This window comes from Eleutherodactylus coqui, chromosome 12 (assembly GCF_035609145.1).
Source record: "Eleutherodactylus coqui strain aEleCoq1 chromosome 12, aEleCoq1.hap1, whole genome shotgun sequence".
NCBI classification, from domain to species: Eukaryota; Metazoa; Chordata; class Amphibia; order Anura; family Eleutherodactylidae; genus Eleutherodactylus; species Eleutherodactylus coqui.
Genome location: NC_089848.1, coordinates 79,560,593 through 79,578,042, shown reverse-complemented (window position 1 = coordinate 79,578,042; position 17,450 = coordinate 79,560,593). Strand labels below are relative to the sequence as shown.

General features: G+C 43.5%; 1 protein-coding gene across 2 annotated transcripts in view; it reads left to right on the top strand.

The window, feature by feature from the left end:
* CCDC13 (coiled-coil domain containing 13) overlaps positions 1–17,179 on the top strand; it is a 33,122-nt gene extending 15,943 nt beyond the window's left edge. For both annotated transcript variants that reach the window (XM_066585268.1, XM_066585269.1), the window contains exons 8-15: positions 238–402; positions 564–740; positions 4,970–5,176; positions 8,541–8,668; positions 11,366–11,449; positions 14,345–14,610; positions 15,524–15,626; positions 16,866–17,179. In XM_066585268.1, the coding sequence (XP_066441365.1) occupies positions 238–402; positions 564–740; positions 4,970–5,176; positions 8,541–8,668; positions 11,366–11,449; positions 14,345–14,610; positions 15,524–15,626; positions 16,866–17,031 (1,296 nt within the window). In that variant the 3' untranslated portion in view covers positions 17,032–17,179. The remainder of the gene's footprint in view (positions 1–237; positions 403–563; positions 741–4,969; positions 5,177–8,540; positions 8,669–11,365; positions 11,450–14,344; positions 14,611–15,523; positions 15,627–16,865) is intronic.
* Positions 17,180–17,450: the final 271 nt, after the last annotated feature.

The window sequence follows — 17,450 nt, the reverse complement described above, 5'->3', positions numbered from 1 at the left end:
AGTGCTGTAGAATATGGTGTTGCTATATATAAGAGTACAATAAATGCTATGAGAACCAGTCAGCAATCTTGTCAACATACATCCCCGTAACATCTTGTGTGAGCTCCTATAATGCAGGGGAACAGTTACTTGTACGCGCATCAGCAGAATACTGAGATTTGTATTAATGTGACACAATATAACACATTTCAGTGAGTCCATCACTCTTTAGTAGCCACGTTCTTTGTTCCCCTCCAGGTACGGGAGCTGGAGAGTCAGCTGGGACAACTGAGGAGTCCTGTCTCTGAGCTCAGCCTAGAAGAGGAAATGCTGGGTATTTCTGTACCAAAGAGACTCGCAGCTCAAGAAAAGAACTTATTTAGGATTCGCAATCTGGAGAAAGAAAGGAAAGAAACCTTAGAGGTGAATAATCTGCCATGTATGGCTGCACTTTCTCATCACTTTTGCAAAAATGATTGCCTCGACAATGCAGAAGATCACAGTGGCCATATTGCAATATCGCAGTGCAAGTAGCCTATCTTAAGACATTCTGTTGACTTAATTTATACTCTGTGTAATCCTAGAGGCTGACAGCAGAACATGACGCTCTTAAGAAAGAACACGAGGAATTGAAAAAGAAGTTTGATGGCTCAAAAGCCAGGAACAAATCTTTGTCTAATGAGCTGAAGACCCTGAAGATGCAGCTGGTGATGCTGCTGGAGAAGGGAAAACACGACGACGAGCTGATCGATGCCTTGTTGGTAACGACCTGTTCACAGTCCTCACATTACAACTGCTATTTACTTGCGTTCATACTGTCCAATTGCACTCTTATTACGCAATACCACATGACTTAATTTACCTGATGATCAGGGAATAATCTGATCCATTGTAACAGGGTTCCTCAGTATTTCTAAAAGTAGTCCCTAGTCAGCACTCATTGTGGTTCATGACTCATAGTAGCAGGGCCAACTTAAAAAGGGTTGCTTAGTTGTGTGTGATATTTTAAAAATGTCTGCAAGTGTGTTAAAAAAATAAAAGTAGCCATGCTCACCTGCTTGTTTCCCCAGCGATCCAGCATTGCAGTTCCTCTCATCCTCCTGGTCTTTGTTTGCTAACGGCTACCACTTGACCACTGTAGCCCATTCAGAGACAGCAGTGGTCAAATGACGGTCCCCTGGCATCATAATCACAGCTCAGATGGTGAGAGCCATGATGTCAGGAGAATGGCACATGACCGCTGCAACCTCCAATTGGCTACAGCGGTTGGGTCATAGCTGTTTGTGAACAAAGATCGGAAGGACTGTGGGAGCTGCAATGCTGGGGGAACAAACGAGCAAGCCTGAGTGCTGTTATTGTGTTAAAAAAATTTGTAGCCATTTAAAAAAAAAAATCATCTACACTTGAACAACCTCTTTAATCATGTTCTTGGAGGATAGCTTACAGTTTAAGATGCAGCTGTTACTTGGTGCGTTCATACAGAGTGGATTTGTTGTGGATATTCCACAGCAGAAAAATCCACACTAAAGTCCAAGATTTTTTTTGTTGCAGAAAACCCGTGTGAACGCACCTTTAGGTGAACTCACATGTAGCGAATTTGGTGTGGATTTTTCACAACGGGAAAATATGCACCAAAATCCATGTGAAATTCTGTAACAATGCTACGGATTGTTGCTACGAGGTGTTTGTGAATCCACTGTGTTGTCCTACCGAGTGAAACCACCCAGCAGGATAGACAGCTGACACCGAGGCGAAGACTGTGCCCAGGCTGGAACTCTGTACAAAGGACAAGAACAGACCTGACCCTGAACTCGGATAGGCTAAAAAATCCCTTAGCTGGAGATATCCCTGAAGGTGGAAAGATCCAGGCCACCTTTCCTATCCCTGACTCCTAGCCTACCCTACCTACCTGGTGAGGATGGGAATTCAGATTCAGTTGCATCGAGCTGAGCATATATACAGGAGTAAGGATTAGCGTAAGGTGAGGGCAGGAGGCAGTCTTATACAGAGACAACAGACACAGGGAATAGACAGCAAACAAGAAACTAGCAGCAAAACACACGGAAAGCTGGATTCACGCTAAGACACAGTATAATCTAGCTAAGCATACACAGTGAACTGGATCCAGACAGGATGATGAGGATGATGAGGATGATGAGGATGATGGCAGCAGCAGCAGCAGCTCGCATGCAGTCATACAAGGAAATGCACAACAACACCAAGCATTCTGTGAAAGGTCTGTGGAGGTTAAATAGGAGGATAATTACAAATCACCACCAGCTGGATGGAGGAGCACGATAGTAACCCTGTGGATGCTGGAAGAAACAGAAGCAGACTCAGGAGGCAGGACGACGCCTCCGTCTGCTAGACCTAACAATTATGATGTGAATTTGCAGCAAACTTCTTCCTATCAAACTGGTGAAGTCTGCTGCAGATCCGCATCAAAATCTACCATGTATTGATGCACCCGTAAGGGTTTTTTTCAGAGCTTAAAAATCCTCTTTTCAAATTTCTAACTAATAGAGATAGTTTATTGATTGCAATAGACTTTAAAATCATGTATTCTAATCTGTGAATGGTAAGTCACCCATTGTGATTTCCCTCTCTTGGCTTTAGGGTCAACATGATTATCTTCCGGGATGTTCAATCACAAACAGACAACAGGCTATATTGTACATTCTGAACCATTTAAGTTATTTCATATGTTTAATCCTGTAAATTAAACATGTTACGTAAAATTGCACTATTTTTCAGGCTCATAAACGCACCACACTGTAGAACACATCAAAGTTTATACTGCAGAAAATAAAGGCAATCTCCCTCCTTTTCCTGCTGCTCTAGGGTAATTTCCCTTTTCTTGTTAATCTAGAATAGAAGAATAGTTAATATTTAATTTCCTGTGGTCTAGAATAGAAGAAAGGTTAATAGTTTATTCCCTGGTGGTCTAGGGTAGCAGACGTAATAAACAGCTTGTAGTCTAGATTAGAAAAGTGATTTGTATTTTGTTTCTTGGTGGTCTAGGATAGAAGAGGTGTTAATAGTTTATTTCCTGGTGGTGTACAGTAATTACTCCTTTGGTAGTGTATGGTAGAGAAGTGGTTAATATATTTTCTGGTGGTCCAAGGATAAAGTAGCAGTTAATACCTGGTGGTCTAGGGTAGAAGAGTGGTTTAAATTTTATTCCCTGATTGTCTAAGGTAGAAGAGAATTATAAAGCTCGGTTCTCTAGGTTAGAATAAGGTTAATATTGTATACCCTGGGGATCTATGATGGAAGAGAGGTTTAATACCTGGTGGTCTAGGGTAAAAGAGTGTCAGCAATCACATGTGGATCTGCCTTTCCACTGAATTGTCTTAGGGTTAGATCTGAAGGCAGCACTTGGGGTATTCACCCTTTACCTCTCCAAGTGGGATCTAGTCTTTGCTGCAGGGACCCCAAGCCATTACCCGTTGCAATAGTCTCAATAAAGTGGTGGCTGAAGCTTTAATTGACCAAAATACAGTGCAGCAGGGTGTGAACAGAGACGTAACTGTAAGACAAGCCTAGGTCAGGGCAGCAGCGTAAACTTCAGTCCAATAGTCAGGCAATGAGTCAAGGCTCGTAGTACAGGTTTAGATGCAATAGACAGTCTGGATCAGGGCAGGCAGCAAGCAGAAAGTGTAATCCAGTAGACGTAGCCGAGGTCAGAAATGGATAGTTCAGAGTAGTCAGAAAACACACCCAAAGTCAGGACATCGAAGAAATTTACACCAAACACACTAGAGTAGGCTTATACAACCGGAGAACCAAATTGCTTAGACAGTCCCCTTATAGGTAGGGTGCCTAATATAGCCAGACCTTGTAGAAGATTACTTAGGGACACATTTGCAGAGTGCACACCGGCCTTTTGAGAAAGGAGCGGGATCATGCCGTATGAGCAGAGATTGGGAGATGAAGAGGACATGGCATCTGTTGAGTCATAAAGGCCACCAGCAGGAACCCTAGAAGCAGCTGCGACAGGAGGAGGGCAATGTGCTGTGACGAAGAGGTGTAAATGGTTTAGTCCCTGGTGGTCTAGGCTAGCAAAAAGAACTTTTAGCTTTTCAGTTCATTTTATAGTAAAAAAAAAATGGTAAAGTGCTCAGAAATTAAATGCAAACATCACATACACAGCATGGAGAACATATCAGTCAGCTGCTGCAAAGACAAGTAAAGTTTTGGGGTGCATTAAAAGAGGTATAGGGGTGAGGGACAAGAACATTATCTTTTGTCAGGCCCCACATGGAATACTGTATACAGTTCTGGACTCTGGTGCTCAGAAAAGATGTTACAGTGCTGGAGGGGGTCCAAAGAAGGGTAACTAACGGAATAAGAGGACTGGAATACCCAGAGAGACTATTAAAATTGGGATTATTCACCCTGTAAAAAATGGTGTTAAGGAGCGACCAAATAACTATGTATAAATACATTAGAGGACAATACAAGGATCTCTCCCATGATCCTTTTATACCCAGGACTGCGTCGGTAACAAGAGGGCATCCTCTGCGTCTAGAGGAAAGAAGGTTTCATCACCAACACAGAAGGGGGTTCTTTACTGTAAGAGCAGTGAGACTGTGGAACTCTCTGCCTGAGGACGTGGTGATGTCAAAATCCATAGAGGAGTTTAAGACAGTACTAGACGTCTTTTTAGAGCGCTACGACATTACAGGATATAGACATTAAATAACCAGAAGGGTAGTTGATCTGAGTATCTTCCGACTGCTGACTTTCGAGTCAGGAAGGAACTTTTCATTAATGTTGATCCAGGGAGGAAGGAATTTTTTTCCCCCCAAACAGGATACATTGGTTTCTGCCTCATTTGTTTTGTTTTTTTTTGCCTTTCTCTGGATCAACTGGGGGTGAACTGGATGGACATTTGTATTTTTTCAGCCTAGTATACTATGTTACCATATTGGGACTTGTACAGATAATGGTGTATTGCAGACGTGTTGTAATAAGCATGTCCTTCCAGAGCCAGCAGAAGAACTTGCAGGAGATTTTAAGCCGGCTCAGTCAGCAGGAACAACAGCAGAAAGATTCCCAGCAAACCCTGAGCCTACAGCTGAACAGTGAGAACCAAAACCAGAACTCCCTGGTCACCCAGCTGAAGCAGATGGTCACCGAGAGAGAGGCAAAGGTGCTAGAGCTGGAGGAGAAGTTGCGACAGCTGACGATGAAGGTAAGCCATCCTGCTCCTTGTCCGTCAGTCCAGTAATAATCTCTGGATATACAAAGGGGTACTGCAAGATTTTAAAACTAAAAGGCCTGCTTTTTTTCCCCAGAAACAGCACCACTTTTGTCAGTGGACTATTCTAAGTATTGCAGCTCAGCCCCATTCAAATGAATAAGGCTGGGCTACTAACAACATCCAATAAGTCATATCACATGCTGTGTACAGAATGCCACCAGTTGGGACCTAGTTGTAGTAGGAAATGTATAGTTACTTAGTATTATTAACCCCTTAAAGAGACTCTGCCAGCTACTTTTAGCACTATAAGCTAGTTTCACAGATACCGGTAGCCTACCATCAAGGCTACACGGCTAGACCTCATGTCTTTGTTATTTTGGTATCTTATCTTTTCTATCATTAATTATACAAGACTTTAGACAGGGATTTTCCAGTGTTGCGGCTATGCTAGGAGTTGGAGTGTAGAACCAGACAATTTCCTAAAGATTTCTTGCTCCTCTATCGCTCTATAGCGGTTTCTCTGCACGCAAATTGCCTGTTGGGACAGTATATCAGGGTCCTTTATCTTAGGTGCTTTTATACAGCAGTCCCCACTTCGTCAACTAAGGCACTATACCAGCTTTCATAGGAGGAAATAGCTGCATATTTTCCTTTGTTGTTTCTCTGACTATTCTTTTGGGTCAGGCTATTGAGTAATCTCATTATTCAGTATGTTCTTTACTCGTATTGGTTCTTGATGAGCCGATACATAATCGGCGAAATGCGTTGAACCACGAACTACGAATTCAGTATCGCCAAATGAACTTTGAATTAACTTTCACCCAATCGTGACTTATAATATCACTCCAGGGGGACAAAAATTGGTTTCCTCCTGCATGTTTGTTTAAAAACTCTTTCTAAAGTCCTCTTATCATAAATATTTTTTGGGGGGTATTAAAGGGGGCGCATTATTTTCCTTATTATAGGGGATACTTTAGGATTCTGAAACACAGTACCCCCTTTCTCTCCCCACCTCTTCTGTGCTTACCTTGTATCAGTGTCACATTTTTACGTGACAGTTTATGTTGTATGTCTGTTGTGAGCCCTATTTTTAATCGAATGAATACAAATTTTTAATTTTAATCACGTCCACTCTGTGAAGAATAGCACTATAAGCTAAGCTTATGGGCTGAAAATAGCTAACCCGTCAGTCAGGGAATGTAGTTTTCATACTCCCCTTCTCCGTCGTTCCCCCGTTGTGAGTGCTAAGTATTCGGCCCATTTAAATTTAAAATGGGTGGACTACTTAGCAGCACCGCTCAATGCATGGAGCTCTGCTCTCAGTGCTCACACCAGGGATACGATGGGGTAGGCGAATATAAAACTTGCATCCCTGGATCCAGCGGGTCAACTACTTTCAGCGCATAAGCTTCGCTCATTAGGATAAAAGTAGCTGACAGAGTCTCTTTAAGCCTTTATGACACATGTTTGATAGGGTGCAGGGGAATAGAGTGGGTTCGGGAGCCAAACCTGCTTCATGCTTGGCAGGTGGAATCTGTATAAAACTGCTGATGCCCCCCTTCAAAGGCTGTAATCAGAGATATCGCCAAGCGCAGCCGTTTATCCACTTAGACGCTGCAGTCAATTTTGACTTCGGCATCTTAGTCTTTAGCTGAAGGGGTCTCCCTCGGTCAATCCATTGCCTTCACCTTTCCAGCGCGGTTGTGGGGTTCCTAAGGTTTGCCATGACAGTCTGGGGCCTAGTGAAGGCTCCTAGACTGATGTGCATGGACTATTTGATGCATACTGTACATTAGTATGAATATTAGTCTAAAGGCCCATTTAAAACACAATGATTATCACTCAAAATTTGCTCAAAAGCCATCTTTTGAGCAATAATCATTGCGTGTAAATGTGCCCATCTTTCACTTTTCTGCGGAACGATGGATTTCAGTTCGGCATGAAATCCATCATTCAGTAAAACAGCTGATAAGATGGACCGCCTGCTGTGTTCTGCCCGGGGAGCGCTGATAACAGCAGATTATATTGTCTCATCTGTCAGCCCCACAGCAGAACAAGGGGGATTTATTCAGGGAACGGACCACCCGCTGTTCTCTGAATACAGCTCCTGACGGCTCACATGGTACTAATTGGTATTAATAGGCATTAGTACCAAGTAGTAGTTTATGCAAAAATGATCGCTGAAAAGCCATCTTTTGAGTGACCGTCTTTGTGTCTAAATGCACCTTAAGACATTACATGCTGATCTGACTAGCCAGCACTACTCATGGGGGCAGCACTGGTTAATGAAAGCAGGCGTGGTGTCTTATACTAATGATGGATACTAAAGCACAGTGTGGCCATCTTTGTTTCTCCAGGACCTGAGGGCCGCTTTAAGCCCTGCAGAAGTGTTGCAGTATATTGTACAAGCGATCAATGTTCATGTTTCCTAGTTGGACTTAAACAAATAATGAGCAGAAAGTTAAATTCCAATTTTTTGCATTAAAAAAATCTATAAAATAAACATAATTGGTTTCACCGCATCAATAAGAGTCTGATCTATTAAAGTCGCACATTACCCGCATCACAGCGAATGCCGTGAAAATAAATTCACAATACCAGAATTGAGCTTCTCACCGAATAAATTGCTCATGTTATTTTCACTGCACCATGACAATAAAACCAAAACAGTGATGTAGTTGCTTTATTTTTCTATTTGACGCCATTAAAGCATTTTTCAAAGTTTTTCAATACATTATACGGTACATTAAATGGTAACATTAACCCCTTAGTGACCAAGCCTGTTTGCACCTTAGTGACAGAGCCATGGGGGATAGAGAGAGAGATATCCCCCCCCCCCCCTTTCCTCCCCGCTCTCTCCCCCGCCGCCCCCCGCATCTTTTGGCACGAGTGGGCATGTACTCGAAAATGGCAATACTCGCTCGAGTAATTTGCCTTAGCGAGTACGCTTGCTTATCTCTAGTCCCTAAGGATTAAAGCCCACTTAGCTAGGAAGTAAAAAGGCAATGGAGCCGTCACTAAGGGGTTTAAAACTACAACTCAGCACTCAAAAAACAAGTTCTGATAAAGCTATGTCAAGGAAGAAATGGTAAAAAGTTAAAGCACTTGAAAGGCCGGTTGCCAAAAACAAAAACCTGAAAAACAGCAAGTATTTACGGCGTTAAAAGTGTAAAGAAAGGGAAAAGGGGTGCTGTGAAAATACAGCATGGATACCCAAAGATCTGTTACAGGGCAGCCAAGTGTCCAAGTTGATTTGGCAACTATTGGAAGTACTAAAGTAAAATGTAAGCAGGTAGATGTGAGCGGTTGTTGCAAAATACTGTTTTATATACAATGTAATGATTTGTATTGACAGAGTCCCCCTGAGAAGCAAGTGAGAAGTAGAAGTTCAGACACCAAAAATGCAGCAGAGAGTATGAGACCTGAGAGATGGGCTCCGGTGCGGTCACTGTCAGACAGCAGAGACTCCCTCAACTCAGCCAGGTAGTACATACAGTAACAACCCATAGAATGATCACTGAACTAATGATGCTCATTACTAGGTTTAATTCTCTATACATAGGGCATATTCATCATTGCATTCCGAGCTTGCTCAGAGCATGGCATACAGCCAGCCAAGATTGGGAGGGATAGAGCTGCCCAGTACTACTGGTTTTAAGGTTTTCCATGCTTTGAGCATGTTCAGAGTGCAATGATGAATATGCCCATAGATAGATCTACTAGAAGCACACATCATCTGTTGTGTGTTGCCATCCTGTGATGCAGTGCTCCATAGAAATGCATACAGGGACCAGTGTGTCCACTATATGGCAGCCGCACAGATCAGATGACAATGCAGCACAGTATCAGACTGGTCCACCAGACTACCAGAAGATCATCCAGTGGCCCAAGAAGCCCTAAATGTTCAGCATGAGACAACTGCATTTGAAGAGGTGTTTAGTTGAAAAAAATCACTAATTATACATTAGGAATCCTTGCCAATGAGTTCTAGCCTTAAAGTGACCATCCAGGCCTGGACAAAACAAAATTTGTCTGGACTATACATACGTATTCATTAGAGATGAGCGAGTATACTCGCTAAGGCACATTACTCGAGCGAGTAGTGCCTTAGCCGAGTATCTCCCCGCTCGTCTCTAATGATTCAGGGGGGGGTGGGGCGGGAGTGGCGGGGGAGAGCAGGGAGGAACGGAGGGGAGATCTCTCTCTTTCCCTCTCTCCCCCCCGCTTCCCGCCGCAACTCACCTGTCACCCGCGCCGGCCCCCGAATCTTTAGAGACGAGCGGGGAGATACTCAGCTAAGGTACTACTCGCTCATCTCTAGTATTCATCATTAGGCTAGGTGCACACTTGTGTAGTAGAAAGAAGAGTCTGTGTTACGTCCCCAATAAACAGACGTTTTGCTATCCGGGTGCAGTTCCGTGTGGCCTCCATTTTTGGTTTGTGTGTCTGTTTTTTTTTTTAACTCCAGATGCCACTTTTCTTTTCATGTCAACCCCCCCCCCCCCCCCCCCCTTAGACTTCTGGTGCACAGCATTCATCAGGTAGTCTGAAAACCAACGCGGCATCTTTGTATGTCCAGGACTGGAGGGTCTCTTTAACGAGATAAAGAACAGGAATATTTGGGTTGAGGTTAGGCTGCATCCAGTTGCTGCCCTGAACATCATGGATGTAATAAGACTGCAGCCTAGAGGTTGGAGGATACTTAGTCACTTATAAAGCCATCAGTGAAAAATGATTTATGTATAAAACCATCTTTTCTCCTAATCTACATTGAGAACACTAAGTAGCAAGTGTTACTATTATTATAAAGGTGCTTTTACGCGGAACGATTATCGTTCAGATTCCTACAATCCAGAAGGAATGTGAACGATTATCGTTCAGTGCATGCAGAAAACTGAATGACGATCGTTCCGTGTAAACAGGCAGTCAATCATCGATGAACGACTGACTGCCTGTTACTGTGATTGGATGTGGATGGACCGGAATGATCCCCGGCCCGCTCCGCTTCCATGTAGTCAATAATGCTTATTCCTGTACCCGACAGATCGTCCTGTGTAAAAACACCTTAAAGTTGAATAGTTAACGTCTATCCATTGCTCCTGTGTCATACTATACAAAAACCAGTACTGAGTATTCATGTAGTTCCTATAGATGTCGCTGTGGTTAATTAGTGGTTCAGCCAGAGGCTAATGCAAATCCTCATTCAGTAGTTTAAAAAAATAAATAAATCAGCGCTAAGGCTAACTTCACACAGGCGAGAACGATATGGGAACGTGAATCCCGCCCCCATATCGCTCTCACCATCCATGTGGAATCCCAGAGGTTGCAAGGCATTTTCATGTAAAAACAGCTTTGCATCACTTTGGGGGTGCAGGGACCCTGTGGCAAAGCTGACAGCCGCCGCGGAGGTTCCCGGAGTTTCTCCCATTGCTTTCAATGGGAAACTTCGCATCGCCTCGACTTTGTACATGATGCGATGATGCCGCTGGCCCCATTGAAAACAATTGACACTGCGATGCGAGAGTACGCAGCCAGATAGAACATCAGGTGACCAAGCTCTCAGATGGGTCCTAACATTAATACCAGGTGGATATCTTAACCTGGGAAAGCTGAGTTCCTACCTCTCAAAATGCTCCTCTCTTGGGACTAAGCCTACAAATAAAACCAGGGAGGGTAGGATAACATATAGATGTTCCAATAGGACCCATCTGAGAGCTTGGTCACCTGGATGTTGGTAGATGAGCCAATGTAATTTGATCAAATTATATACTAAGAACCTTGCATTATTTAATGTGGTTAGATGATAGGTATGTATACCTCTGATAGTAAATTTATTTTGCGTGCTGTTGCCAATTTTGGTTTCTGCTTCTACTGTGTGTTGCAGCCATGGTTTAACGTGCACCTATACATTTCTATTGGGATATATTTCCAATGGTTAGTACTGACCCCCTTTTTTCCCTTTTTGGCCAGATAGAACATGCCGCGATTTGTTTCCTGCATCATATCGCGGTGCCATGCAGGGAGACATCGCTTGTGTGTTGACTCCATTCAAAAGAATCTTGTGCGATTTTTAGCGCCCACAAGAAGGCGGCCTGAAAGAAACTGTGCTGTTCTATTTTGTATGAAATGTTCTATATGTGATGTTTCTTATATCTCCTCTCACTCTATCCTACAAACTAGAACGGTATCGAAGCTAGGACATGAACTAGTAGAAACAGCGCCAGTCTCTTCCCCTGTTGTCGGCACAGGATCCTCACTTCGCAGGTAGAGTACTGACGGGGTCATTTACTTCAGCTCATTGCATCACACCGACAGAGCCTGGAATAAAATAAGACTGATAGAGTTGGAAGGGACCTCCAGGGTCATCGGGTCCAACCCCCTGCTCAGTGCAGGATTCACTAATCATCCCAGACAGATATTTGTCCAGCCTTTGTTTGTACACTTCCATTGACTGAGAACTCACCACCTCCCACTGTAACCTGTTCCACTCATTGATCACCCTCACTCTCTAATATCTAATTTGTGTCTCCTCCCTTTCAGTTTCATCCCATTGCTTCTAGTCTTTCCTTGTGCAAATGAGAATAAGGTTGATCCCTCTGCACTGACAGCCCTTCAGATATTTGTAGACCGCTATTAAGTCTCCTCTCAGCCTTCTTTTTTGCAAGCTAAACATTCCCAGATCCTTTAACCGTTCCTCATTGGACATGATTTGACGACCGCTCACCATCTTGGTAACCCTTCTCTGAACTTGTTCCAGTTTGTCTATGTCTTATTTAAAGTTGGTTGCCCAGAACTGGACACAGTATTCCAGATGAGGTCTAACTAAGGAAGAGTAGATGTTATGGTACTAGTGGGGTGCTTAGGTACGCACGGCGCGGGACTCCCTGATCTACACCCACGCCACTGTCCCTTCCTGGAGATAGCCCTGATGGTGGACACGTCCAGGCTACCAACTCTGGCCCTACGCTTACTAGGGGGACAGACAGGGACCGCAGTACTTATGCAAGAGACTACTAACCACTAGCACCGACAGGAAAGGCAGAAGACAAGAAACAATACAAACAGAACAGAGGCAGATAGTAAGGCCTGACAGAAGCAAGATAAAAGCAGAGGCGGACTGGAAAGCCTTGGCTGATAACAGTGAGGTAGACTAGCTAGCAGACTTAGGGAATGGCACAAAGTACTGGGACTAGATTACCAGCAGGTCAGAGTAGCTGGACTACTCAGCAGACACTGAAAACTAAACAATAAAAGCAAGGTCTAGCGGACAAGGTGAAAGAAGCAGAATACAAACAGAGGGCACAGAAGAACTGGACAACAGAACAATAATCGGCGACTCCCAGACAGCTTGAGCTGGATCTTATAGGGAGGCGGGAGGAGCCAATAGGTAGATAGACCTGTCAATCACCAGCACACAACTCATACACATAGCAGGGTAATTAACCTGGCTGGAAGGCACAGGAGATGTTAACCCTGGCTCGTCTGGACAGAACAAGGTGTGCTGGCAAAATTATCCATGACCTGACAGGCGTAACAGTAGAGGGGGATAATTACCTCACGTGATCTAGACTCTGTGCTTCTCTTAATACATCCCAGAATTGTGTTTGCCTTTTTGGCTGCTGCATCACTTTGTTGACTCATGTTCAGTCTATGATCTATTAGTATACCCAAGTCTTTTTCACATGTGCTGCTGCTTAGCCCAATTCCTCCCATTCTGTATGTGCTTTTTTCATTGCCCAGATGTAAGACTTTGCATTTCTCCTTGTTAAATACCATTCTGTTAGTCGCCGCCTTCTGTTCAAGCTTTTCTAGATCTTTTTGAATACTCTCCCTCTCTTCCCTAGTGTTAACTATCTCTCCTAGCTTTGTGTCATCAGCAAATTTGATCAGGTTCCCATCAATTCCCTCCTCCAGATCATTCATAAAAATGTTGAACAGCACTGGGCCTAGGACAACCCAATTATGATGCCTTACCAGGCATTACTAATACACCTATGATGCCATGTAAAGCATAACAAATACACCCATTTTAATATGCCAGGCATTAGCAGTGTGCCTGTGGTTAAATGCCAGGCCTTGCTAATACACTGGTGATGAAAGAGAAGGCATGACAAGTACAAATTTAACTTTCAAGACACTGCTAGTACGCTTGTGATATGTAAAGCATTTCTACTACAACCATGTTGACATGCAGGACGTTACTAATGAACGAATGATGACATGGCAGACATTGCTGGTACATCTATGTTGACATGTAAGACGTTACTAATACATCTAACGTTGACATTATTAGTGAAATTGAGTTGATGTGTAAAGTATTACTAATACACCAAAATTAAAATGCACAAATTTAATAGTATACCTTAATAAACCAGACATTACTAGTACACATGATGACATTGCATGCATTACTAGTACACACGATAAAATTGCAGGCATTACTAGAACACACAATGACATTGCAGGAGTTACTAGTGCACACGATGACGTTGCAAACATTACTAGTGCACACAATGACATTGCAGGCATTACTAGTGCACACGATGACGTTGCAAACATTACTAGTGCACACAATGACATTGCAGGCATTACTAGTACACACAATGACATTGCAGGCATTACTAGAACACACAGTGACATTGCAGGCATTACTAGTACGCACGATGACATTGCAGGCATTACTAGAACACACAGTGACATTGCAGGCATTACTAGTACGCACGATGGCATTGCAGGCATTACTTGTACACACTATGACATTGCAGGCATTACTACTACGCACTATGGCATTGCAGGCATTACTTGTACACACTATGACATTGCAGGCATTACTAGTATGCACAATGGCATTGCAGGCATTACTTGTACACATGATGACATTGCAGGCATTACTTGAACACATGATGACATTGCAGGCATTACTTGAACACATGATGACATTGCAGGCATTACTAGTACGCACGATGACATTGCAGGCGTTACTAGTACGCACGATGACATTGCAGGCATTATTAGTACACAAGATGACATTGTAGGCATTACTAGAACACATGATGACATTGCAGGTATTACTAGAACACACGATGACATTGCAGGCATTAATAGAACACATGATGACATGCTAGGCTGTAACTGTATTATTGCTCTCTGGTGTGACAGCTCACAGCAGCAGGTTTGGCAGACACAGGCTGCAGAGTTCAGAGTGCTGTGCCAGGCCGCAGAGGTGGAGAGAGACCGCCTGGTGGAGTTTGTGTCCGTCCTGCAGAAGAGGGTGGAGGAAAGCAACACAAAGGTGCTGGAGGCAGAGAAGAAGCTTCAGGATGAGAGGAAACGCTCTGTCCTCCTGGAACAGCAGCTGGAGAAGCTAAAAATGGAGGCAGGAAAGAACAGACCACCGCAAAAGCTGAATGCTTGCAGCAAGAATGGTACGTTCACTACATGTGTGCAGAAAAATCAGCACTTTATAGTGATTTCAGAGGTCACTTGTGTAGCCGGCTATGATGAATACAAATAACTTTTGATGAGGACCCTTACTTAGACTCCAGTGGTTAATACAGGTGCAATATGCCCATCTGAGGAAGCCGTAATTCAAAGTCTACCTTATACTCCCATCACAGCTGCTCTACTGTCTTCCTGATGCGCCTGATGGTTCAGTGGTGTTAGTGCAAATAAATCTATTTACTTTACGATATGCTTCAGTTAGAAGATAGCCAAGAATGGGAAATAACTTTCACCACAGCAACACTTCACGTGATCAAAAGTTATCTGTTCATTGATTGACAGGCAGCAGTTTTTATAGAGGCACGTGCTTCGATTACAATAATTAAAATATAAACACAAATATGAATATGCTAGATAAAGAATTTAACATCTGAAATTCCAAACAAACGCAGCGCAGGCGCAGTAGAATCATACATTATTAGCTTCTCAGAACACAAAAGTACAGTAATGGTAACCAATAAGTTGTTTAGAGAGGAATATTTTGGAACATTTGAGAACATCGAGGAACATGTCATCTCGACATGGGTGCCAGGCTAGAGGCCTTTTCATTACCTTCTGGTAGCTCCGTCCCCAGCTTTTTACTCAAGGCTTTTTGAACAATTATTTAAAATCTGTAGTTTCTTATTTTAAAGAAAAAATGACAATGTATGAAGGATCATAAAAGATGGCTACCACATACAAATGGAGTCATGTTCATTTCACTAACAGTGGCTTTACGTTCCATTCTATATCTTCTCTCTCTAGTCTAGAGGATCACTATAAACCTTCATGTTAGAAATGCAGCTAGCATAAAGTGGATGGAGAGTGCCCCAATAATGCCATGTTTTTTCTCCGCAGGTCAGTCTCTCAGCAACTCAAGATACTTCCTGAATGTCAATGAAATGAGAGAAATCTCTTCCAACTTCCCACTGGAGACTCAGATAGAGGAGCTCAGCACAAAGTAAGGCAGTCACTGTGAATAGCACCCCACAAGAGGGGCCCTCCATGATGTCCATATGTCTTAATAAGGATGCTTTCACACCTGCGCTTGGAATTCCACTTTCCTCCTCCGTTTGGGAAACAGGAAAGGGGAATCCCCGAAACCGAACGGTTCCGTCTGTGGATGGAACCAAATAGCGCCGGGCGTGCCCCATTGACTATAATGGTTCCGCCCGCTTTCCATTCAACTGCTTGGTTTTGAGACGGAAGAGAAAGCGCTGCATGCAGCGCTTTTTCTTCCGCTATTTGCAGCCGCATCTGTAACAGAACCTCCGTCCGGAGCTTCCGACGCAGATGCGAAACCACTTTAAGACAACCACTTGGCTACCTCTATTAGCCAGGAGGTGAGCACTTACCAAGAGCATCTAACCCTTGGAATACGGCCTATTCATTTCAGTACACATTGCATAACCCTTCATAAATGGCTTCTGGAGATTCTGAGCTGCACTCAGCTTTTTCTGTAGCCCTCTCCATTCCAGTCTACGGGGAGCGTTGTGAATTGGCAAATAGTGAGAGACCCGAATATGTGGATTTGCCTTAAATACTCTAATGAGAAAAATCTGGAAATCCACATATTGTCGCCATGTGGAGTAAATTCTTGTAATACTGTATTCAACTGTTTAAGACTATTTGGAAATAACAACTAATATAAACATAATTACAGCTACCATAGACTGTTACCAAATTTTCCCAGACTTCGAAATGGCCCGTTTTGCACTGATAACATATTATTTGACATTTTGGAATCTGTGTAAAATGAGTGCCAGTAAGTGGGGAAGCTGTAATGGTGGCCATATCAGTTGTCACCCAGCTTTTCCAACATAGCTATGACTAAGGAAGAGTTGAAAATCATCTCTAGGTATTGTATTGAAGGGATAGACCCAACTTAAATTGACAGCATGTTGCTCGAATATACATAACTTTTTGATCAGTGGGGTCTGTCCTCTTCGGCCCCCACCTAATCTAGAGAATGAAGGGAACATAGCCCGATGTTGGGCTGCATCCTCTTCTAAGTCTTCCCTGCGCCACGACCACCTGGCTGTACAGAGGATGGCAGCCGGCTCTATTTCCTTGAATGGGGCCAGACTGCAGTTCCCTGCACACCAGGTTGGCCTCTGTGATCTATGGAGGTCCCAGAAGTTCTCCCTAGTGATATATCATCTATTTATAGGAAAACTCCTTTAACACATCTGTATTTCAGGCTCGACTTTCAAGTAGGTGAAAATGAGGCATTGAAAACGGCTCTGAAGAGCGCGCTGAAGACCAAGGAGGACGACCTGCGACATTACCACGACATGATCTCCCAGGTGAAGCAGATATTCCTCCAGGCCCTGCGGCAGCACAAGCAGAAGCGAGATGCCCTCTAGTGACACATAAAGTTACAACCTGCAACAGTTTAGATACGGATGTCCAGAACTTGTGTGGTTCCCCAAAGGACCTTTCATGATGAACCTAACAAGTCAGATTATATATATGTACATAAATAAGCACTTTCCATATAAACTAGACACTGGATGTGTGTGACATCATTGACTGTCCCCCTCTAACCATCCACTAAAGGGGTTTGGTAATCAGTGACTGTCTTCAGTGTACTGTTCTACATGCGTCTGGAAAGATACTTTCTCCTCAAACGTAATAGAATGGGACACTGACCAGGAAGGTGGCACTTAACCCTTTGCAATCCAATTTTGGATTTAGGGTTTCCTAGGGGGCTTTCTCTTTCTGCCATTATACAATGGCACCATCTGCTGGCTAGAGCCAGTACTGCGGTATGGAACTTGCCGGA